This window comes from Arabidopsis lyrata (genome assembly GCF_000004255.2).
Source record: "Arabidopsis lyrata subsp. lyrata unplaced genomic scaffold ARALYscaffold_3, whole genome shotgun sequence".
Taxonomy (NCBI): Eukaryota; Viridiplantae; Streptophyta; class Magnoliopsida; order Brassicales; family Brassicaceae; genus Arabidopsis; species Arabidopsis lyrata.
The window spans coordinates 7,927,212-7,950,879 of NW_003302553.1; the positions used below are offsets into that span (position 1 = coordinate 7,927,212).

At 34.9% G+C, this 23,668-nt stretch overlaps 4 protein-coding genes across 4 annotated transcripts; all 4 read left to right on the plus strand.

Moving 5' to 3' along the window:
* Positions 1–2,642: 2,642 nt before the first annotated feature.
* On the plus strand, positions 2,643–5,711 carry LOC9321328 (carbon catabolite repressor protein 4 homolog 3). The gene is given in 14 exon segments (XM_021033778.1): positions 2,643–2,867; positions 2,869–3,017; positions 3,205–3,374; positions 3,459–3,524; positions 3,690–3,742; positions 3,839–3,920; positions 4,021–4,110; positions 4,461–4,553; positions 4,638–4,670; positions 4,759–4,865; positions 4,971–5,070; positions 5,146–5,231; positions 5,330–5,414; positions 5,500–5,711. Coding segments are annotated over 14 exon segments (1,305 nt in total). The 5' UTR covers positions 2,643–2,736; the 3' UTR covers positions 5,560–5,711.
* Positions 5,712–5,815: 104 nt separating this feature from the next.
* LOC9319202 lies at positions 5,816–6,500 on the plus strand. The gene is made up of 2 exons (XM_021033779.1): positions 5,816–6,081; positions 6,172–6,500. Exons 1-2 carry the CDS (start codon positions 5,974–5,976, stop codon positions 6,277–6,279), a joined length of 216 nt encoding a protein of 71 aa, XP_020889438.1. The 5' UTR covers positions 5,816–5,973; the 3' UTR covers positions 6,280–6,500.
* An 8,915-nt stretch (positions 6,501–15,415) lies between these two features.
* Positions 15,416–16,502, plus strand: LOC9319204. The gene has a single exon (XM_021033658.1). It carries the CDS (start codon positions 15,769–15,771, stop codon positions 15,925–15,927), a length of 159 nt encoding a protein of 52 aa, XP_020889317.1. The 5' UTR covers positions 15,416–15,768; the 3' UTR covers positions 15,928–16,502.
* Positions 16,503–17,425: 923 nt separating this feature from the next.
* Positions 17,426–21,904, plus strand: LOC9319205 (histone deacetylase 15). The gene is made up of 18 exons (XM_002883092.2): positions 17,426–17,541; positions 17,800–17,983; positions 18,080–18,265; positions 18,388–18,490; positions 18,613–18,677; positions 18,818–18,893; positions 19,316–19,380; positions 19,483–19,538; positions 19,700–19,823; positions 19,931–20,056; positions 20,171–20,221; positions 20,334–20,402; positions 20,628–20,736; positions 20,908–20,987; positions 21,091–21,173; positions 21,255–21,300; positions 21,381–21,555; positions 21,637–21,904. Exons 2-18 carry the CDS (start codon positions 17,849–17,851, stop codon positions 21,744–21,746), a joined length of 1,659 nt encoding a protein of 552 aa, XP_002883138.1. The 5' UTR covers positions 17,426–17,541; positions 17,800–17,848; the 3' UTR covers positions 21,747–21,904.
* The last annotated feature ends 1,764 nt before the right edge of the window (positions 21,905–23,668 follow it).

Sequence of the window (23,668 nt, forward strand, 5' to 3'; positions counted from 1 at the left end):
AAAATCAGAAATCTTAATCTAGTTTTATCATATGATTCCCAACATAGCATAACATTTATACCGAATAAAATACAAATGTAATTTGAGATTGTGTTTATTTTTATTGGCACCGAAAGAAGAATTTGTACTTTATAGAATTCAACACAAAACTATACTACTGTACGGACGTGAGTAGAAGATAGTGGTTAATAGGGATTTGACCTGCTAAATATCTTACTACAAGCGATTATCCAATATTAAGCTCCTAGAGATGTGTGACTACAGAGTACGTGTGTTTATTTATTGCAAGGACCTTGGAATTCAAAATACTCCTATATGTTAAACTAATCACTTTTAATTTTTTTACGTGACCAAAGCTAATTCTTATCCCTAGAAAATTAAAAGCTTTGTGTCCTTTTGTTATTTTCGGGCTTCAAAACTTTGTATCTATCTCTTAACCATCGCTATCGAGAGAAAAGTCAGGCAAAGTTTTGGAAACTAGTAGTTATAGGGGTCGAATTATCTTAATCATCTAAGATAATGTCATTTTGTGTTGGATATTTGTTAATGTCATTTTGTGTTGGATATTTCTTAAGTTAGTTTGTGTTGTATATTTGCTAATGCTAATTTGTGGTGCATATTCGCTAAGATGCCATAATTGAAAAAAAAAACAGATAAATAAATTTGTTAAGTACTGTACCTTTTTTTGTGAATGCAATTTGTTTAAGGTGATTGATGAACGAAGGCTATAGGTAAAAAGTGGAAAGGAGTGAATAAATAGGAGAAGTGGGTGAGTTGTTACTTCGTTAGAAGAGAGATTTGGGTTTATTTCGCTTTCCCTGAATTAATGGTAACGCACCCTTTTGGCTTTGGTTGTTGCGTAACATTTATTTCTCTTTTGTTTTTAATCTTGTTATATCCATTTTTTTATACCTACTTCACTTTTTTCCCTAAATTAAGATTATGCATATTCAATCAGTAATGTTTTAAATCGCATACACTTTTATGTTTTATCAATATGCTTCACTAATTACTCACCAAAAAAAAATATGCTTCACTCATTTGTATTTCAAGATTCGTTAGTAATATTTTATAGTAAAGTTTAAAGAACATTATAATGCAGACGCAATCATAGAGTTTTTCTTTGTCAAAGGGAATATTGCAAAAAAAAAAAAAAAAAAAAAAAAAAGGTAGAAACGAACAGCCATTATTATTGGTACAGTTTGTGTGATTGTACCACTATACTAGGCATGCTAGGAAAAAATAGTATGGATGTCAATATTATAAACATAAAAAACATTTTTGAAGAAAATCAAATGAAAATGGCAAAGTAAGTGAAAAATATCAGTCACACTTGTGCTTGGGCCTATTTTTTGTAATATTTTTAGTAGGTTTTTATTGGTTAATTCAACAGTTAGTCTCATATGACTTAATAACACAAAAAAAATATAAAATATGTTTACATGATCGTTTTAACATTTTTCACTCTAGTTATTATGGGCATATCAATTTGCAAATATGAATTGTAAATACGATATTCTATTTAAAATAACCAAAGATATGGAAGTAAAATTGTTTATTATACAATTACACAATTCATTTATTTTATAGTTGATTTTTTTGGAAGGATGTCAAAGCCTAATTTATTCCAAATCATGATTCATCCTAAGTGTAAAACATACCATTCATAGAAATTCTTATCGTTAAACCTTTATTGGTAAAAGCGATATCACAAATCTACCTGGTTGTGTGGTTCAACTCTGGTGATAATTCTTAGCGCAATCTCAGCCCACTAAAGACATCCAAATAGACATAAAATATTTGTTGCAGTGAGGTAGAAAGAAAGAATTGCAAACAAAGATGATTTTTGTTCTGAGTTGCTACTCTTTTACTTATCAACAAAAAAAAAATACATTAAAAATCTCAAGAAAGCGATATAAGATTTCAAAATTTAAAGATAATTTTTTTTTGCCGATTTTAAATTCATAAACTAAATTAAGACTAAAGTACACATTTAGAACAAAACTAAATAAGATATTAAAACGAATTTGTCGACCGTTAATTTTATTTAAAAAATTGTGTAAAACTTCTACAAACGTAAACATGACTCTGCAGTCATATGCGTCGAAAACTTACAAACTAAAAGAATTAAATGGTAAGGCACAAAAAAAAAACTAAATGATCATGATTAAACAAAATCATGACATCTAGTCTGCGATAAGAATATATAAAATCATATATTGAGAAAAATGACCTTGATACTGTCTCAGAAAATTGACGTACTGAGCTACTATGAAATCAAAATAAATGATACTCCACTAAATGTTGAAATAATATCATCGTATTTGAAAAACAAAAAAAACAACAAGGACGATGAAAAAAAAAAGAGATCATAATTCAAAATCAAATATCATCTCCAAGTTCTTAGCATGATAAAGTTAGACTACAAACAAAACTGACATCCTACCAAATTAGAAACAAAATCACAGAAATTGAAATCAAACTCGAAAAAACAATAGACATTAAAACAACAAATCCAAATAACAGAAACAGGATCTCAGCTAAACAAGGCCTGGTGTAGTATACTAGTATTGGCCCATGTCCCATGGCCCATGGCCCATGGGTGAGTATGTATTTTTTTTATCTGATCAAAGAAAAAAGAAAAAAGGATATTTATCCGTATGGCGCCAAGCGGTTTGTGCGGTTTTCGATTTCTTCCAAATTTCTGAATTCGTCTCAAAACCTCCACAAAATCGAATGCGTTGCGTGAATCGCGTCAGTTGTTCTTGGTCACGGCCAAGCGAAGCTTACCGTATCATCCCCTTCGCTTCGTCTGGATTCCATCAATGTCCTTCATCGTCTCTATCTTTCCGTTCCTCTTTCGTGTGTGTCCGATTCAAACCCCGAACCATCTTCGAATCGCTCTTACAGCCGTAGATGGCACAATCCCCTTCCCCGGCGTCGACATCCCGATCAAATGCCGTCATCTCGGATTGTTCGTGATTGGATCGATTCAGATACAACTCCAGTTTCCCAAGGTATATATGATAATGATCTTATGGAAATTATGCTCTTACTCATGAACTTGTGAACTAGTTAGGGTTCTGTAAATTAGACTTAATGTCGTTTGAGATATTAGTTAGGCTTGAGTTTCTATTTGTTGATGAAGCATGTGAAATTGTGGATGTGTTGGGTTCTTACTAGTGTATCTCTATGTAATATTAGCTTCAGAGAGATTCACTGTAGTGTCATACAACATACTGGGAGATAGAAATTCATCATATCATAGAGATTTGTACTCCAATGTGTCTTTTCCTTACCTCAAGTGGGGCTACCGCAAACGGTTGATATGCGAAGAACTCATTCGTCTCAATCCAGATATAATCTGTATGCAGGTAATGAACTTTTCCTTGTTTTTTCTCGATTCTAGGGTTGAGTGTTAGGAGAGTTATGTTGATTTTGTTTGCGGATCCTTGTAGGAAGTAGACAAGTATTTTGATCTGTTCAGCACGACGGAGAAAGCTGGATATGCTGGCTCCTATAAGGTTGCTGTATTTCCTTGTTCTATGAAAAAATTGTATGCTTATAAATTGAATGGTATGACATGTAAAACATCGTTGTCGGTTGGTTTTATCTACCTTTTCGTCTCAAGCCTCAACAAAAGTTGTGTTTCTATAGAAGGACTACAAATATAAGCTTTGCAATGGCAGCGGCGAACTGGAGATAACATTGATGGGTGCGCAATGTTTTGGAAGGCCGACAGGTAGCACATATTAGGCTTGACTTAATTTGTATTAGTGTGAGGAAAAACAACAAAATCAATTCAGCATTGTTTAAGATAATATCTTGTTTTGAAAAGGTTTCGAGTTTTGGAGAGGGAAAACATTGAGTTTAGCCAGTTTGGTATGCGCGATAATGTTGCACAGCTTGCTGTTCTTGAGGTAAGCAGTTATTATGAATGTTTTACAAACTTTTTTTTTTTTTGAATATGCTTAGATGATTTCCTTGATTGATCTAGTTTTGTTTTGGGTTTTCTGTCAGCTGCGGAAGTCTAATAAGTCAAGAAAGATACTGCTGGGTAACATTCACGTGCTTTATAATCCAAATAAAGGAGATGTGAAGCTGGGTCAGGTAAGTCTCGTCATTTCAATTGGTATATCCACTACACCAGCAATTGACAGTCATGAAAGTTTACAAAATGTTGATTCATTTTATCAGCCCCTATGCTTGAAGACTACATCAGTTCTATTTAGCTGATTCATATTTTTCTTGTTTCTTTTCATGGGGTTTGGAGTGAAAATGTACTGAATCTCAGTCAAGAGATGTTGAAGCATTGTTCAAATGTCTAAGACATGTCTAAGTTACTAGTATATGTCATGATATGGTCACTAGTATTTGTCCAAATGCGCATGAAAACGTATTGAATTCATAGCTTCATGTTTTTTCTGGAGTTCCTGATTTGCCTTTTTCTTGACTGATAGATCCGTTCACTCTGCTCAAAGGCTCACTTGCTCTCTAAGAAATGGGGAGACATTCCCATTGTTCTATGCGGGGATTTCAATAGCACTCCCCAGGTACATATCTTTTTAAATAAACTCCTCCACTTTGGTTTTGTGTATCTGTTTATTCATTATTTGATTTTATCTTCTTACGTGTAGAGTCCATTGTACAACTTCTTGGCGTCCTCTGAGGTATGACTATTCATTGTCTTGCTTCAGTCAAACTACACATTTGTCCGCTTGTAGTTTCTTTAAATCGAATTATGCTTTTATCTTACAGCTGAATGTCATGGAACATGACAAAAGAGAGCTCTCTGGCCAGAAAAATTGTCATCCAGCCAAAGTTCTTGAGACTGGAAGCAAATCTAGTAGTACAATAACTTTCAGGTAAGATTGTTTTTTGAAGATTTGATCAGTTCTACTGTGAATGGTTGTCTGGTGACTGCCTGGTGAAATAGCCATTGTGTTCACCTCTGGTTGACGTTTTTGTAGCTCTTGGACCAATGAAGAGATCCGAGTTGCGACTGGGCAAGAGAACTCGTACTGGGCTGTGCATCCCTTGAAACTCAATAGCTCATACGCCTCAGTTAGGGTAACAAACAAAGCTTTAATGTCTCTGTCTATATGACAAGAGCTTAAATATACTCATGATCATGGTACACAACAGGGCTCACCAAATACCAGGGACTCTGTTGGTGAACCTCTAGCAACCTCGTATCACTTGAAATTTCTCGGAACGGTTGATTATCTTTGGTAAAACATTCTAAACACAACCAAAACTCAAAATGATAAATTTAACAGTTGGCTAATGAACTAACTAATTGGAAAAAAAAATGTGTGGTCTGGTTTAGGTACTCTGATGGTCTTGTACCTGCAGGAGTTCTTGATACACTTCCTATTGATGTTCTCTGCAAAACCAAAGGCCTTCCTTGTCAAGTATGTATCATCAAACAGTTTAAATTTGGTGAGTACACTTGTATGCTTAATAATGCTTTAAGCTTTCTTCGTCTTTGGTTTGTAGGAATTGGGAAGCGATCACTTGGCACTTGTTTCTGAATTTTTCTTTGAACCGAACGGTTAAAGGCATATATCTAGTAGTGTCAGCTTAATTTTGCTTACGGTTACAAATGTTTGTTTATTGTACATGTATAATGTATAAGCGTACCGAAATTATCTTAATCATGGTACGATATCAAACCGACTTCTCGATAAATAAATGAAGCAATCAGAATCTTGTCCTTGTGTGCTGCTCTAGGATATTAAACCGACTTCTTCGAGCGTAATTGGAAGTGAGAGAACCAGTTTATTTTGATTCTAGATCTAAACCGAAGCGGACATAAGCTTGGTTTATAATGTACCAAAAAAAGAAAGAATTGAACCAATTGGTACGGTTCTAATTTGGTTCCGGTAAACTGAAAACGAGATCGCTAAAGGATATTCTTTTAGAGAGCTGTAAATTTGGAATCGAAGGAAGAGGAGAGAAGAGAGTGAGGAAATGGCGTTGAGCTCAATGACATGGGGTTACGCACGGATCATAGCTGGAACACTTCTCGGCGGGACTCTCGGATTCTACGTAATGCATCGCATCGAAGTTAGCTACAAGGTCTGTTTCTTCTTCTTCTTCTTCTTCTTCTTCTTCTTCTTCTTCTTCAGAAAGCTTGTGCTCGACCTTAGACTGTTGGGTTTTACGCAGATGAGGATGGAGGAAGCGTTGAATCAATACGAGAATCAATACGAGAAGGATATGCTGAAGAGACAAGAAGAAGAGAATCTTAGTCAGATCAATGAAGAATCCGTTTAGCTTTCTCTTGGTAGCATGCCTTCAAAGTGTTCGATGAAATGCCCAACATATGTTTTATGTTGTTTTTACTCTTTGTGTTTTTCGGTTTGGTTTGGTCTGGCATTATGAAAAGGTTTCATTTGTCTTTGGTTTAAAAACTATATACCATGATGGTGGACCAGAGAAGCTGCCATATTGATAATGATATGTATTTTCATCTATTGAAAGGTTTCTTAAAGAAACAACTAAAATTCTTATTACACATCAAAATTGTTGTTCCATCCAAATACTTAATCAATTATGTTTTTTTTGTTTGTCTGTTATATGTTATAAAATTATCCTCTAACAAGTCTGTCTATCATGAGGATTGATGTATTGTTATCTGCAAATTTTTGATTTTGGAATGGTTAGAATGGTTCTACTAAGCTAACAATTTTAGAGAGGTTAGATAGAAAAATAATAATTAGGCAAAGCATATGGAACCGATCCAGTTCAAAACTTCTGAACCTTCAAGTGTTTGGTCGGAATGGTTCCTTTTTTTTTTCACCACTACAACTTAAAGACACGCCAAAAAAAAAAAAAATCTCTAGATGGTGTACTTTGTGCTCAATGAAAGAGTCTTCATTTAGTAGGGTCAACCCAATTCCTGAATTTTATGGTAAATTCCACACAATGAAGACATGTCCAAAACAGAACATTAAATATTAACATGAAAAAGACAGGAGAGTTGTTATTTGTTTGGAAGCAAACAACAATTGCAGAACAATACTAGTAAGTATTACATATACTGTTCCAGTTTGGTTACGTTATCATGGCAAAATCGATTATTCTCTCAAGAATTGAATCATTAATATATAAAATTTCATTTCTTAGAATGAATATTTAGTTTAATAATTAGATGCAAACCTGGTAGGGATGATGAACCAGTGAAGAGGTAAAAAGGTTCCACAACTTCCGACCCATAGTTTTTGAATAAAAATAAAAATAAAAAGTAATGTCAATCGGGCTAGCCCGGTCCGGCCCGGCCCGAAGCCCGCAAAATCCGTACATATTTGAGCCCGGCCCGGCCCGGCCCGTAAAAATTCCGAGCCTATATTTTAAAGCCCGGCCCGGCCCTAACAGGGCTACAGGACTTTTCCGGGCTTTTTTGGGCTTTTCTTCCGACAACAAAAAAACAAACTTATAATTTATAATATCTCTTAAAAAAAAATCTATATATGAAACGAGTCAATCAAAATTTAAATAACCACTAACGCTAATTTAGTTTTTTAAAAAGAGAGTTAAAATCAAATAAATAATCCAAATAAATTGTTTAAACTTATACTAGATAAAATATAAAATCAAAATAATTCAAATTAGGTAGTAGAGCTAATATTTGCTTTTTCGATTTATAGTAATACATAACAAAAAAACTATGTTTAGGGTTTTCAACTCTATCAAAATTTTTTCTTACAACAAATCTTACAATTAAACGAAAATATTAACAAAAAAAAGATCAAAATATTTTTTAAAGGGCTTTTCGGGCTAGCCCGAGCCCGCTGTTTTTCAGGGCTGGGCCGGGCTAGCCCGCGGGCTTTGGCCCTAATTGACATGTCTAGTCCTAGTGAACAAAAATAGAAAACTTATTAACCTATTAATAGAATATATATATGGTGGGCAACCATATTTGTTCGGGAGAGCTGCCTTAGATTCGGCAATTATGAAAAAAAGAGTCGAATTCTCAGTATACAAGTGTTGTCCCTATATCTTATGGATTTGTCTATCCAGTCTAGTATGAAATATTTATCCTAAAATGAATTTTTAGTGTTACTTTTATCAAGGTTAATTTGCCAAATAGAATTTTTAAAAAGAAAAAAAAAAGAAAACTCTAGCTAGCATGTATCAGAAAATACGATATTTTGAAAGCCAAAAACATAAAGAAAAAAGAAGTTGTTATATTATTTGTGAAAAAAAAAAGAAGTTGTTATATTATTTTACCATATATGTAAGATCAGCCTTGGTCTTACCCATCATGGACCTATTCGTCACCTGCGACTTGGACTTCCTCTCGGGTCTTTCAGACGGGTGTCTCTAACATGTACCCCATGGCACCGACCTCACCCATAAAGAGGTCACATTTAATCTTTGCGCTGCTCCTACAACTATCTAGGAAGGAAGTCTCCATTCCTCCGTTTTCATAAGCATTCCTCTCCGCTGCTATTTACTTCCAAACATTACAAAAAGTCATAAGAGTAAGAGCATGATTAACGGAGCATCTTAGCCCATATCTTAGTTAATTATCTTAGGTTTTAGCATTTAAAATTAAATCAAAAATGATTAAAAGGCTAAGAAGTAAATCTTAGCTTAGATGTTTTTTGTGTGTTAAGATGTGTACATGTGTCTTAATATAAGTGGGCGAGAAAAAAGACAAAACCAAAAATAAAATTTAACGCGTTTTACTTTTTTTCTCAGTTCATCGTGTTTCTCTCTCTCTTTCTCAACATCCAAAAACGCACTGCGAGAGCTCTTCAATCCGGCTCGATCCGATGAATTGAGAAGAGATATGAGTCGGAAATTAGTCATTCGTCTGCCGTCATCATCATTCAACCGAAGATGGAGACTATCGACGATTTCTGGTTCACCAAATCGGGATCAAAATATCGGAGAGTTCACCAAATTGAAGAATTTGGTTATTGGATGCTCCAATCTGTTTTCCATGGTACGCATATCTCTGCTTTCGATTGTTTTTCATGTAATATTCGGGTTATTTGATGTGGTGTCGAAATTAGGATTTTCTGAAATTGGGGATTTGATGTTAGCAAAATTAGGGTTCTTAGAAATGGGAATTGATGTTTGCAAAATTAGAGGTTTATGATGTCGTTTGATGTGTTCTATGTTTCCCTTAGAAATGGAGAGTTTTCTCTGTTTTTTGATGTGTTCTCTATTGGTTTGACCCATTTAATGTTTCTCTGTTTGATGTGTCTCCATTAACAATGGTAGATTGATTCATTTTAACCTTGATTTTGATCCGTTTTTGATTAGTTGTTTGGTTGAATTTGGTATGTTTCATGATTTAGATTAGGTGAATACATATGGTCATATGGATAAGTTGTGATTGATGAGATTGGTCGATTGGAGAACTATGTTTGGCTTGATTTTGATTTGTTTATCTTTTGGCGAGGTTAATTGGAGAACTTGCAAAAGCTGAGTTGAAAAGAGATAGTGACATTGACTGGTTCTATTGAATTTGATGCTTGGTGGCTCTGCTTAGTGACATTGTGTTTACTCAATGCTTGGTAGTTGGTATTGATTGCTTGTTATGTCACACTTAAAACACCTAGCACTTATTGTCTAATTCATTTCTTATCTGTCAAACTTCTTGTCTAATTGATTTCTTCCCTTTTAATAAAAACCTAAACACTCTATCTCTCATTATGTTCTATCACGTACACTTAAACACACACCCCTACTCTTTTTTAATAATGCCCTGCCTACTCAACAACAAATCTTTGTTATCAATGCCTATAGCCTCTGTGTTTTATTTGATTAGGTAAAGAATTTAGTGTCACACTTAACACAAACCAAGCGTTTCTCTTGTTATATATGAACCTCTTCTTCTCTAACTTAATACTGATTTACACACACCAAAAACACTTCTTCTTTTTTTATCCTGCTTCCTTTCAACACCAACCAGAGAACTAGGCTATGGATTCATATCCATATAGTCATGGATCAGGCTTTGTGAACCTCTTAACTAGTCAACAAGAGGTTCACAATCTAGAAGCCAATCCGTATGATGATGTCCCTGTCTTTCCAAGCCAAGCTGACTCTCCAAGCCAAGCTGCACACAAACCCAAGGTGAAAAGAGGGAGAAGGAAATGGTCTCCCACAGAAGACGTGGTGCTCATCAGTGCTTAGCTCAACACAAGTAAGGATCCAGTAATAGGCAATGAACAAAAGGGTAATGCTTTTTGGTCACGCATTGCTAACTATTATGGTGCAAGTCCAAATCTGAAAGGTGTGGAAAGGAGAGAGCCAGATCACATAAAGCAGAGGTGGGCTAAGATCAATGATGGTGTATGCAAGTTTGTAGGGAGTTATGAGGCTGCGTTAAAACAGCAATCAAGTGGCCAGAATGATGATGATGTGATGAAACTGGCTCACCAAATCTTCACCAACGACTATGATGCAAAATTCAATCTTGAGCATGCTTGGAGAGAGCTTCGCCATGATCAAAAATGGTGTTCAGCTCCTACTACTAAACCGACTGGACAGTCTAAAAGAAGAAAGACTAAGGAGTCTGTTGAGCCTTCAAGCTGTCAGCCACTGTCCCATGGAGTAGAGGAAGCAATGCATCGTCCTATTGGTGTTAAGGCTGCAAAGGCCAACGCAAAAAAGACTGTGGGAGAAGAAGGCAATGGTCTCTCTAGGTTGCAGGGCATATGGGAGATCTCAAAAAAGAACTTTGAGTTAAAAGAGAAACAGAGCAAGCATAGTATGCTTGATAGTCTACTTGCAAAAACAGAGCTTAGTGACACAGAAATTGCCTTAAAAGACAAGCTCATAAATGACATGTTGTCAAATGCTTGAAGGATTTATTTTGTTTCATGTATCATAAGTTCGGCTTTCTTTTGTTTCATGTATCATAAGTTTGTCTTTTTGTTGTATTTCAATTTGTGTTTTCTGTCATAAGTTAAGTCTTTTGCTTGTATGAACTTGTTTGAATCAATGAATCAGTGTTTGTATGAATCAGTTTTGCTTGAAATAGTTGAAGTGCATGACAAACAAGTGGAGTTGTGATATTGTGATGGTAACACGTTTGTGTTTTTGTGCAGGATAGACAAGTTGCTTCACTAGCAACACGTGAAGCAAAAAGACAAGTTGACAAGAAGGGGACATGTTAAAGAGGACAAGATTCCAGCAAGTACACGGACACTGCAAGTCTTGATTCTAACCACATGTTTGAATGAGTTTTCTTTTTACCACAAGTCCTCTCTGTTTGTTCACGGACACAAGTATTCATTGTAGCCACATGTTTCACTTTGCTTCTTAACCATGTATATGTTTTGTGTAGTCCACTATAAATATGACCATGTAATATCACTTTGTAATATCAATTGTCCAGACTCTTTACTTCTTACTTTGCTTCTATTTCTTTTCTACTCTAAAAACAGTTACTTGCAACAAAAATCTCCAAGGCTTCTTTTTCTTTTCTACAACTAAAATCTCCAATTTCTTTTCTACGCCAAGGCTTCTATTTTTACTCAAAAAAATCCAAAACAATTCTACATTGTAAATGGCATCATCTTCCCATGAAAATTTAGAAGAAGCGTTGGACGAAGAATTTAGTAATATTTTACAGCAAGAAATAGATAATTCTTTGTATTCTTACGGTGATCGTCCACAAACCGCAAAACCGAGGAAAAAACGAGTCCATATTGAAAGAAATCGAGAAGAAGGACACATCCAGTTATGGAACGATTATTTCGCAGAAAATCCAACTTTCCCTCCTAATCTATTCAGACGCCGTTTTAGAATGAACAAGCCATTATTCATGCGTGTTGTTGATCGACTCTCCACAATTCCATTCTTTCAACAAAAAAGAGATGCTACAGGAAGATACGGTTTTTCTACACTACAGAAGTGTACAGCAGCAATTCGTATGCTTGCATATGGTTTAGCAGCTGATGCGGTTGACGAATATCTCCGGATTGGTGCAACCACTTCGATGAAGTGCATGGAACATTTTGTTGACGGAATTATTGATTGCTTTGGAGATGAGTACCTACGACAACCCACTGCAGAAGATCTTCAACGACTACTCCATATTGGAGAGATTCGAGGATTTCCCGGGATGATGGGAAGCATTGATTGTATGCATTGGGAGTGGAAGAATTGCCCTACCTCTTGGAAAGGACAATATACACGTGCCTCTGGAAAACCAACGATCGTTTTAGAGGCTGTAGCTTCCCAAGATCTTTGGATATGGCATGCGTTTTTTGGACCGCCAGGTACTTTAAACGATATTAATATTCTAGATCGTTCTCCGGTTTTTGATGACATCTTAAAAGGGCGAGCACCAGCAGTGAATTATACAGTCAACGGGAACGAGTATAATTTGGGTTACTATCTCACGGATGGCATTTATCCTAAATGGGCTACTTTTATCCAATCTATTTCACTTCCACAAACTGAAAAAGCATCTTTATTTGCAACCCATCAAGAAGCTTGCCGTAAAGATGTCGAGCGTGCTTTTGGAGTTTTGCAAGCTCGATTTGCTATTGTCAAAAATCCGGCTCTTCTTTGGGATAAGGTAAAAATAGGAAATATTATGCGAGCATGTATAATACTTCACAATATGATAGTAGAAGACGAACGAGATGGGTATACTCTGTTTGATACGACCGAATTCGAACAAGCGGAATCTGCAGGAAGTTCACGGGTGGATTTCACATATTCTACAGATATGCCTTCAAATTTCTTCGATACGATGGCCACTAGAACTCGAATTCGTGATCGAGGTATGCATCTACAATTGAAGAAGGATTTGGTCGAGCATATATGGACAAAATATTCTAGAAATTAAGTTTAAAATATTTGTGCTTTATGTTATTTATGTTATAAATTGTATCTCATGTATGTTTTAATTTTTTTAATTTGCAACAATTATTAAATTTTCTATAATTATAAATTTTATTTTTGTATTAATATTTTTTTTTCTAAGAACCACATGTTAAGAACCTACCATTAATCACACAAAAATCTTAACCCAAAAATACTATATCTTAACTATCACTTTTACAAATATATTACTTAAATATTCCTAAGATTTATTTCTAAGATACTACCAATAATCATGCTCTAAGAGTTGTAATATCATGACAAATGTTATGCTATTTACTTAGAATTTAAAAATGCTATGTTAATTTATCCCATCTATCTAATTAATTTGGTCAAATATGCTATATAGTGCAATTACTCTTCTTTGATCTCATGTTACACGTAAAAAATAGAAAATACGAGGTTCATGTCTTTGTTATACTAAAGCCAGTAAGTTGGCAAGAAAAAAACAAAAAAAATATCCAATGAAGGGATACGTCCCTACATATATAAATATTTTGTGGAGATCCAAAAAATTAAGGTTTGTATCGAGTGTTTGCCAAAGAAATAAAGGTTGTAATGAGTGCAACAGCCAACAGGCAAGAGATGTCTTGTCTCCGTGAACTTCACGTGCATGGTGCATCCCCTCCCCGTTGCCATTTCGTGAAGATCGTAATTAATTAAGTTTGATTACTTTCTCAATTATGATTAAAAAGATGTGATGGATTCGACATTTCACTTCCTTACGTTTGAAAATATATAAATCTCCCATGTGATTTCCCACTTTTTATGGAAAATGATACACCATAAATATACCACTTAAATTGACTCTTCTCTTTTTTTTTCCTACTTAAGATAGTTGAATTTGCTTTTTAGTTTACAAATTTTAGATCCTGAATGTCCATAGATCTCTAACGGATTTTTTTTTTGTTGGGTTTACAATACGTAAATTATCCTTCTTCAAACTTAAGATTTTTTTTTTTTTTTTGGGTTCAAAAACGTAAGATTTCTTAACATAAAAGTTTGAAACATTATATTATTGAACTGTATATCAGCTATTTGGTGCTCAATAATCTTTATTGGTAAACATTTTCTCTCCTAAACTTTGCGACAATTTATATGTAGTAATACGTAGATTACACAATCAGAAAACGGTACTTTTGTTTGGTCCCATATCTATTCTTAGAAGTTTGTGAGGCTATACAATTTTATAAATCTTGCAACTCAAAATTATTTTATTTTGTCGTCTTATCTGAAAGATTGATAAATCTCTGTCAAAGCTCTAATTTCGTTTAGTTTCAATCGGAGTTGTGGGATTCAATTATTACACGTTTTCAAAGTAGAATCACTAAAATCTTAAAATGAAAAAGATGGAATCACCAAATGTTTCACATAAATAAAAATGAAAAGAAAATCAAAACAAAAACATGATTATATATTTGTCTAGACTAAGTGGTGGTAGTTGTATTCAGTTTCGTCAGAAATAGTTTGAGTCTCACTCTTCTAGTCAAAACCAAAAAAAGAACAGAAATAAAAGTTGCTTGTAACAGGAGGAAAAAAGAAGAAGCAAAGCTTGCACCGCCAAAATAGTAAGAAACAAGAGAATTGGTAAAATCGCTTGAAATCACACTTTTTTATTTGAAAGAGAGATATGTGCGTCGGAGATTCCATAAAAAGATCCTGTATAATGTACGGAATTTTCTTTTAGCAAAAAGCCAAGCACAGTACCCAAAAAACATTAAAAACCAATAATACTCGTGGAAAGAACGTAAACTATATAAGAGTAAATAATACAAACTACGTTAGTCTTCTATTCATTTTCTTTGTTGGCGTCAACTATGCGATATTTTAGATGAGAAGTATATATGTGGTTCAACAAAAAAACAAAAGCTTAATTATGTTTTGAGGTCTCTGACGATTTACTCGAAATGAGCTGTCCATATTGTAAGGAAGACTGACTAGACCTTAATTCGTGATGGATTTCAATTATTAGCTGACCAGAGATTTAAATGCAAAATATCATAATGGCTGGAGTCAGTAGAGTGGGTGGTTTCTTTTGAGAATAAGATTTAGTCGTACTTTGCTCGCCGTATGAATGTGTCGTAACTCGTAAGTGTCGTATGAATGTGGCGTATGATGTTCAAAGGTAGATAACTATAATCTCTGAAAATAGGAATGTGTTAAAAGTTTTAGATCCTTAATCGTAAAACTAAGGGAAGAACACTAAATTTATAACTTTTTATCAACAATGAACAATGTGCATGCGGGGTTGAATGTGGATTGTGATTAATTAGTTATAATTGTAATATATACAATAACGACATTGTGATTCGATAACTTTGGACTCGTGCATTTCTCTAAAGGAAAGGCTTATGATTTTACTTAGTGAAATTTTATAGTCATGCAGAAGTTTTCAGACGTTTGTTTTCAAAACAAACCCGAAATCTGATCAAATCCCTTCGAATTTGCATTTTATGTGTTTATTATATTTAGCAGTACTTAACCATAAAGTTAGTATGCATGTTCAATTTAAATTCAAAGAAATTAAGATCAGATATGGACGGTCCTCATGCAAAACCGTATGTTCTAACATAATATTCCAATAATCGAACTGATGAATCAATCTCTACCGATGATGAATCTTTGAACTGAAAGGAGACAAGAAAACAATACATCAAATATTTTCAACCATAATGGGAAGCTAGTCGGTCACACTTCACCAGTGGCCTTTGTTTTTGGGTTGTTTCGTTGAAGGGTCCCAAATCAATGGTAGGGAATACTTTCTCCTTATCTCTTTCTCTCTCACTCCAATATATATAATGATGAACCTTCACTTCCTTTTAAACATCACACAATCATCAGTTTACACCCTAAATCCCCCATAATAAGAAAAAACAAAAAAAATCTTGTTTTATAAACACACATTAAAGAATGAAGGAGAAGTCGAAGGAGGAGGCAGTGAAGAATTGGGACAAGAAGAAGAACAAGCCTTCTTCACCAAAAGGAGTTGGAGAGTTTCTGAAAAAGAAGAAAGGAAGGTTCTACATTATTGGGAAATGTATTACTATGCTTCTTTGTTCTCACAAGTGACCATCAACACACACATTTTTATACATAAATGTTATCATGTATATACATAGATGATGATAGAGGTATAAAAAGGAGAGAGCTCACATACTTACATCTTTGACATTTCGGTGTTTATCTCTCTTTTTATGTAAGTGTGTTGTTGTTGTCGTTGTCGTTATATATAAGGGAAATATATCACTAAATTCTTCTTGTGAACTAAATATATAACGGAATACTATCTCCCATATTTGTAGAATTTATATTAATGTATAAGGTTTTAGAGAGAAAAAGACAAAGAGAGGATGCTTTAGTACTATGGAAATTGTAGATTACTAACATGCACACAAAAATGTTTTCTATAAAAAAGAAGTTGGATTCACTTACAGTTAGAATTAGCCAATTAGGTTAAGGAAGGAAAAGGAAACTGTAAGTAAGGGGAAAAATATATCAGTCTCAACATGTGTTAATGCGCTTGGGCCTATTTTGATTATGTTAGCTGGTCATTATCGTTTAGTTTAACCGTTAGTCTCTCCACAATATATCTGCAGTGTTGTTTTTCTGATTACCTCATGATTCCAACATTTTTCACTATATATATGATAGAGACATAGAGTTATTGGTTAGGTTACTTACCAAACAAAAATTCCATAACACAAGATAACAACTAAAGTCTTATCCCCTTTAAAAATGGTAACTTTTGTAATCCATTTCGAGAAGACAAGTTTCCTAAATTGGCTATGTGAAGTAATAGTTTCCTTTCTTTCAATAACATTAATGGAAAATTCCAACCAAAGGTTCAAGATGACCAACATGGTGCCTCGCGATGCAACGTTATCAACCAGGCGGCTGCAGATACAAAAGAATGGTTAGATAACACTATCAATGCAGCACCATCAATAGGGAACCACTGTAATCGAAGGGGAAGAAGCGACAGGTGGAGGAAACCCCCGAGAGGATGGATCAAATGTAACTACGATGTCTCCGGACTCGGCTGGATAATACGGAATGATAGTGGTACCTTCCTGGATTGCGGTATGGGTCAATTTGAAGGCAGAGTAACAACAGAGGAGGCGGAGTGTACGGCGTTGCTTTGGGCATTGGGATATCGCGTGGTGGAATTTGAAGGTGACAACCAAAATGTGGTGAGGATAATAAACAACAAAGAAGCTAATCCGAGATTACAACACTTCCTGGACACAATCTGGAGTTGGAGTAAACGATTTACGGCGATCTCCTTCCTCTTTACACATCGTGAGCAAAATTCGTGTGCGGATTTATTGGCAAGGAACATTGTTTCAAATTCAAATCCGTGGCTTTTGTATCATTCATGCCCACATTTCCTTACTCAGTTTGTAAACAATGATATTTAAACAAGTTTAATAAAAGTTTCAGAAGGAAAAAAAAAAATGAATAAAAGGAAATAAATATAAATAGTTGACTCAAATTTGTTAATGGGCTTATTGGGTCTTCACCTTCAGCCCAAATAATCTTTTACTCTTTCAAGTCTGAACGTCGTCGTCGCCGCCGTCGTTATCTCTCTCTTTTCTGCTCTGTTGTGCTATCGTAGGGTCACGCTCCTTTAAACGCGACGGACGCAGCCTTCCCCGTTCATCGTTTCGCCGGAAATTCTTACAGGTATGATATTTCGAGACCGTCGTTGAAATTTTATTCGGCTTTTTTTTCATAGAGAAAAAGCAATTCCTGAGTTCTGGATCGGCGATCGATTTCGAAACACACAAGAAAAGTTAGGTTCTTCGTAAAGTTATTTGTTGTAGCTGTGTGTGAAGTTATTTACATTTTCTTCGATATTGATTTAGCTCTTCGTATATGGAATTTTCGAGCAACTTTTTGATTTTTAAAATTTCTCTAATTGGATTTTTTCTTTGTTACTAGTTTGGCACAGCTTCAGCTGGTTAGTAGTTTCAGTGACTACTGAGGTAAAATGGTTGTAGAAACTCTTGAGAGGTCCTGTGAGGGTTCAAAGAGAAGACATGTGAATGGTGGTGATGTCGCTGTTCCTTGTTCGGGCGATGAGTTTAGCAATGGAGATATTAATGCAGCTCCTGTAGTTTCAGCAGTAAGCTAATAACCATGGCTTTCCTTCTAATGCATTGCCACGGATTTTGGTTGGTTCTGCTCTTGGTGACATCGGTCATTGTTATGTCTTATGCAGAAAAGAGCTAGGGTTTCTAGAGAAATGACGTTTCAAGATATTTACGGTGCTGATGCATTACTGAATGATGATGATGATGAGGAGGATGATTGTGATTGGGAACCTGTGCAGGCGCCTGTGGAGTTTGTAAACTGGTGTTGTGTTAATTGTACTATGTCGAACCCTGGTGATATGGTCCACTGTTATGTACGTTTTTTATTTAAGTTTTCTTGATCGACTACTACATTTTATGATCTCAAAGTGACATACGTACGTCTGTGCGCAATGTGCATTGGTTATGTATCTGTAAAGTTTATTTCTTGATGTAGATATGCGGTGAACACAAGGAATCTGGCATCCTGAGGCATGGATATTTAGCGTCTCCCTTTTTTAAAGACACTGGTCTCATTGAAGTCGAAGAGAAATATGGAGGTAGGAATTACTTGCCTTGCTTTTTCTGAAAATGTCTTTATAAATATTGCTAATCTCAGTTCCATGTTATTTGATTTTAAGTAACTGTAAGCATATTCACTTTTCTTTTAACTTGATCTTAGGAAGCTCATCTGCAACCAGCTCAACAGCTGTTGGGTTCGACGAGAGAATGTTGCTACACTCAGAAGTATGATCCTGTTACCATTATGTGTTATGTTTTCCTGAGAAACCTCTAGTATCTGTTGACATCTCTACGTTATTATCTCCAAAGCTTTTCTTCGTGCAAGTGTTTCTATTTTAATATGTGCTGATGGCATGCTTTTAAAGTTTGAAGTGAAGCCACATCCACATCCAGAGAGACCTGATCGTCTTCGAGCTATAGCTGCTAGTCTTGCCACAGCTGGTATGTTGCATTTACTGTCATGAGAATATCAATATGTTGTTATGAGCCAAAGCTTTTGCTTTTGCTCTTGTTATCTCCGTAATGATTGAATTGCACAAAGAATAGCTGCAGCTTAAACTTTCCTTAACCCTAGCCTCTCTTGAGAATAACGTTAATGTTTGGAAGCTGATTATTATTAAGATTTGGAGATCATTATATAGATCTCTTACAACCGACGTAAGTTAAAACTAAAAAAGAAAATATTAAAAGTCTAATTCTAAAAGGAAAACATCAGAACATAACTTCGATAATTAAGAAGCTTCTAGCGTCTTTGTCTTACTTCTCTGATACTTGATCCCATATCTCGTATCATATGTTTCATTTAACAATATCATACTGTTGGGAGTAAGTTTGGTACTCACCACATTTAAAATTTTTTGCAGGTGTTTTTCCTGGAAGATGCTTGCCTATTAATGCAAGGGAAATCACGAAACAAGAACTCCAGATGGTGAGCTGCTACATAACTGTCTTAGAGACAATTCTAATACTTTGTTCATTGCAGTACTTTTGCAAGAAATTCCATAATTGGTTTGTATTTGTCAATTTTGAGGTCCACACTTCAGAGCATGTTGATGCTGTTAATACTACAAGCCAGCTTCTCTATAGGTTTGAATTTTAAACCATCTGTTACTTTTTTTGTGTTCACCGTGCATATCCTTGCTTGTTAACCTGACTGTTCAAACTTGAATCGAAATTTCCTTTACCTTAGCTGCTCCTCATTTATCTCTTTTTGCTCTTAAACCCGTTCTTTTACCATTGTCTGGCAGCTACTTCACCTCTGACACGTATGCTAATGAGTATTCAGCACGTGCTGCTAGACTTGCAGCAGGTTTGTGCGCTGATCTAGCAACAGAAATTTTCACTGGCCGTGTAAAAAATGGTTTCGCTTTGGTATGTCTAATTCACCATAATTTTTAAATTTAAAGATGAAACTACACAATTGCCTTAAATTGAAATTACACCACATTAGTCTCAAAAAAATAATCTGATTGTATCAGGTTAGACCTCCGGGTCATCATGCTGGCATCAGGCATGCTATGGGGTTTTGCCTTCACAATAATGCAGCCGTTGCTGCATTAGTAGCACAAGCAGCAGGGGCAAAGAAGGTGCTGATTGTGGACTGGGTAATGTTACTGATAACTCTATACTGAGTGATTTTGTAGAACTTCAAACTTCTTTAATTCGTTATACTCTGCATTGTGGTTTGGCTGATATCAATGGTTTATCTACCGTTGCAGGATGTACATCATGGAAATGGAACTCAAGAGATATTCGAACAAAACAAATCTGTAAGCTGCCTAATGCTATGCGTGTCTGCGCATCAATTTTACAGTGTTGGATGCATTAAATTATTTTGTGAGTTGACCTTGTTTGAACTTATCATCGGGAACCATTGCATAGGTATTGTACATATCCTTGCACAGACATGAGGGAGGACACTTCTATCCCGGTACTGGAGCTGCTGATGAGGTACCCATGCTTTTCTGTTTTACATTGTCTCATCCAGCATTCATTAGTAGATTTAGTTATTGGTATATATATGCATATACCTTATTTGTGTATTTGGTTTGCATTATGATTTTTATGTCTTGAATTTTGGGATTATTTTCTTCTTTTGGTCCTGTTTCCGAAATCTATTTGAACTTTCTCTATGCAGCAGAGCAATAGTTTGCTAATGTTAATTATGAGGTGCAGGTTGGTACAAATGGTGGGGAAGGTTATTGTGTAAATGTTCCTTGGAGTTGCGGTGGAGTTGGTGATAAAGACTATATCTTTGCATTTCAACATGTGGTTCTTCCCATAGGTACAGAGGGTTCTACTTTTCCTCTTTTGAGTTTGTTCAACTCTATCTGGATGTGTTGATAAACGTTTTGGCTTAAATGATGACTAATATGCTCAAGAAGTGAACCGAATACATTAGTCTCACTTTTGAATGTGCGTTCAGTCAAATTTTAAGTGGAACCTTCCCTTGCAGCTTCTGCATTTTCTCCAGATTTTGTCATCATATCAGCGGGATTTGATGCTGCTAGAGGAGACCCATTAGGATGCTGTGATGTAAGCATCATATTCGAGGGCCGAAATTTACAACTTCTGGAATCAGTGTATTGTTTTGTGGATTTCACCAAAGAATGTTCTGTTCTACTCTTTTTACTTTCAGGTGACTCCGGCTGGCTATTCTCGAATGACACAGATGTTGGGTGATCTGTGCGGTGGGAAAATGCTAGTTATTCTGGAGGGGGGGTATGCGTTTTGCCGTTTTTGAATAGCCTGTTATATTTATGGGGCAGCGTTTGAATAGTCTCTTGTTTTCACTAAATGCAGCTACAATCTTCGCTCCATATCTTCTTCTGCAACAGCAGTGATCAAGGTTATTCTCTTTTTCAAACTTGATATCCTTTAAATCTGCATATAGTTACGGAGGCTTATGATCCGTCTTAATCTATAAAGGTGCTTCTGGGTGAAATTCCGGAGAATAACCTGCCCATCGCAGCCACGCCTTCAAGAGAAGGCCTACAAACTGTTCTTGATGTAATGAATATTCAAATGAAGTTCTGGCCATCACTTGCTATCAGCTACTCCAAATTACTCTCAGAGTGGGAAGCACGTCTGATCGAAAACAAAAGTGAGTGATCCTTCCCAAAAGAAACTATCTCCTTCTTCATATATACTACTTTCTCCTGATAAAATCTCACTGGTTTTACAGAAAATCAGATGAAAAGGAAGCTTGTTCGGGTTCCGACATGGTGGAAATGGGGACGAAAGAAGCTTTTGTACAAGTTTCTCTCAGGGCGTATGATTTCAAGATCAAAATGATTTATGATTTTAGAAAGCATTCTTCCTAATCCATCGTAGGAACTGTATTATGACTCTCAACTTTTGATACCTAGAGAATACTATTAAATCGGAGGTCATTAATCAAGTTATATCTTCATTGTTCCATATATTTCTTTACAAACAGATGATTAAATGAATTATGAAACGTCGTTTACTTAGGCCATCACAATGATTTCAACATTCAACACCATTTTTTTTTTTTTTTTTAACACTCTACATCATCTTCTTGTTTTTTAACATTCTACATCATTTTCTCTATTTTTCACCTAATACTTCAACATCCATTCAATTTTTATCATCTACAATGGTTTTGTTTAATAAAATTCAACACCTTACTCCACCATATTTTATTTTCATATTTTTTTTTATTGTTTACTGATGACATATTAATAACAATTATCGATTAAAAATAAATTAAAATAATGTAAAAATAAATAAATAAATAATATTCTCTTGCAAATAAAAAGATAATAATCATTATAAAACAAATAAATTACGAAATTTTTGAAATTTAATACAATACACATATAAACACATAACACAACTAATAAATCAGCAAAAATTATTTATTTTTATGTGCGTGGACAACACAACGAAATTCGGTCCTCTCATACACTAACATGTGGCAGCGCATGATCCATTTTTTTTATTCAACGTGTTGAACTTATTCAATATTTGCCATGTATACTCTTCTTTAATTCCAACTCTCTCATTGTAGTGATTAAGCTGTTGATTTTTTATTTTTCAATAAAACACTGTACGTGGTCTTGCAAATATATTAAATGCCCAAAAAGTCAAAGAAAAGTTTATCTTCTTCATTGTTATTCTCTCTGTCACAGAGAAACATCACCTTAGCTGTAGTGAACAATCACGTATATACCATATTGGCCGAAGTTACGGTAAGTAGTCCTGTTGACGTTTCGATTTGGCCCGGTTCATCTCAATTCTGTGATGTCTATATTCAGTCCATCACCACGAAAGGTATGTTTAGAATTAAAGTCTCCGGTAAGAAAATTTATCCAATGCCCGTGATCGTAGTAGCTCCGGCGTTTGAAGAGGAAGACACCACGAGAACCAACATGAGGAACTCGGGTAGAAACGTCAAAATCATGCCCGTGTTGAATCGGATCACTAATTCTCGTGTAACCTACTTAACATAACTCAAGCTTGTGCCTATGTTGCAACAACCAATCCACGTCCCAAGTAGAGTCATATCAACATATATAGACATCCAAAACGGATTAAAAATAGTTTAAAAGTAAAAAAAGCATATTATTTTATCAAAAAGAACTAGAGCACTAAATAAAATATTTGATTAAAAAAACGTGTTTTCAAGCATAAATCAATCCAAAAAACATGAATCAAGGATCCCTATGATTGACTAATAGCCACTTATTTTAATTTTTGTTTGAAAATTTGTACTAAATCTGAAACAACAATAAAAACTAATATGATAAGATGACAATCCTAAATTTGAATGAAAATCTTATAATTTGATCATGTGACCGGTTTATAAATAGAGAAGATCACAAAAAAAAATAGATTGGTGATAAAAAAACAAGGAGATAGCTACAAAAAGATTAGTTACCATAACTATTTTATCTCCCTCGGTATTCATTTTGTTATTCACAATTTCACATATTCATCTTTGGCTTATATGTTTCAAGATTAACTATTATTTAAAAGTTTATATGAATGTTTATTCCTTCGTTCTTTAAACTATCTTAAGTCAACAACAATCGTTATGAAAAAATTCTAAATTGTTTTCAAAATAAACTATCTCATAATATGATATTAGCTACATTTTTCCAGTATAGTTTTGATTTGTTAACAATCTGCTTTGATTAACTTCAGAATTCTATTGTTCGAGTTTCTAAAGAGCATAAAAACAATTTGCTATT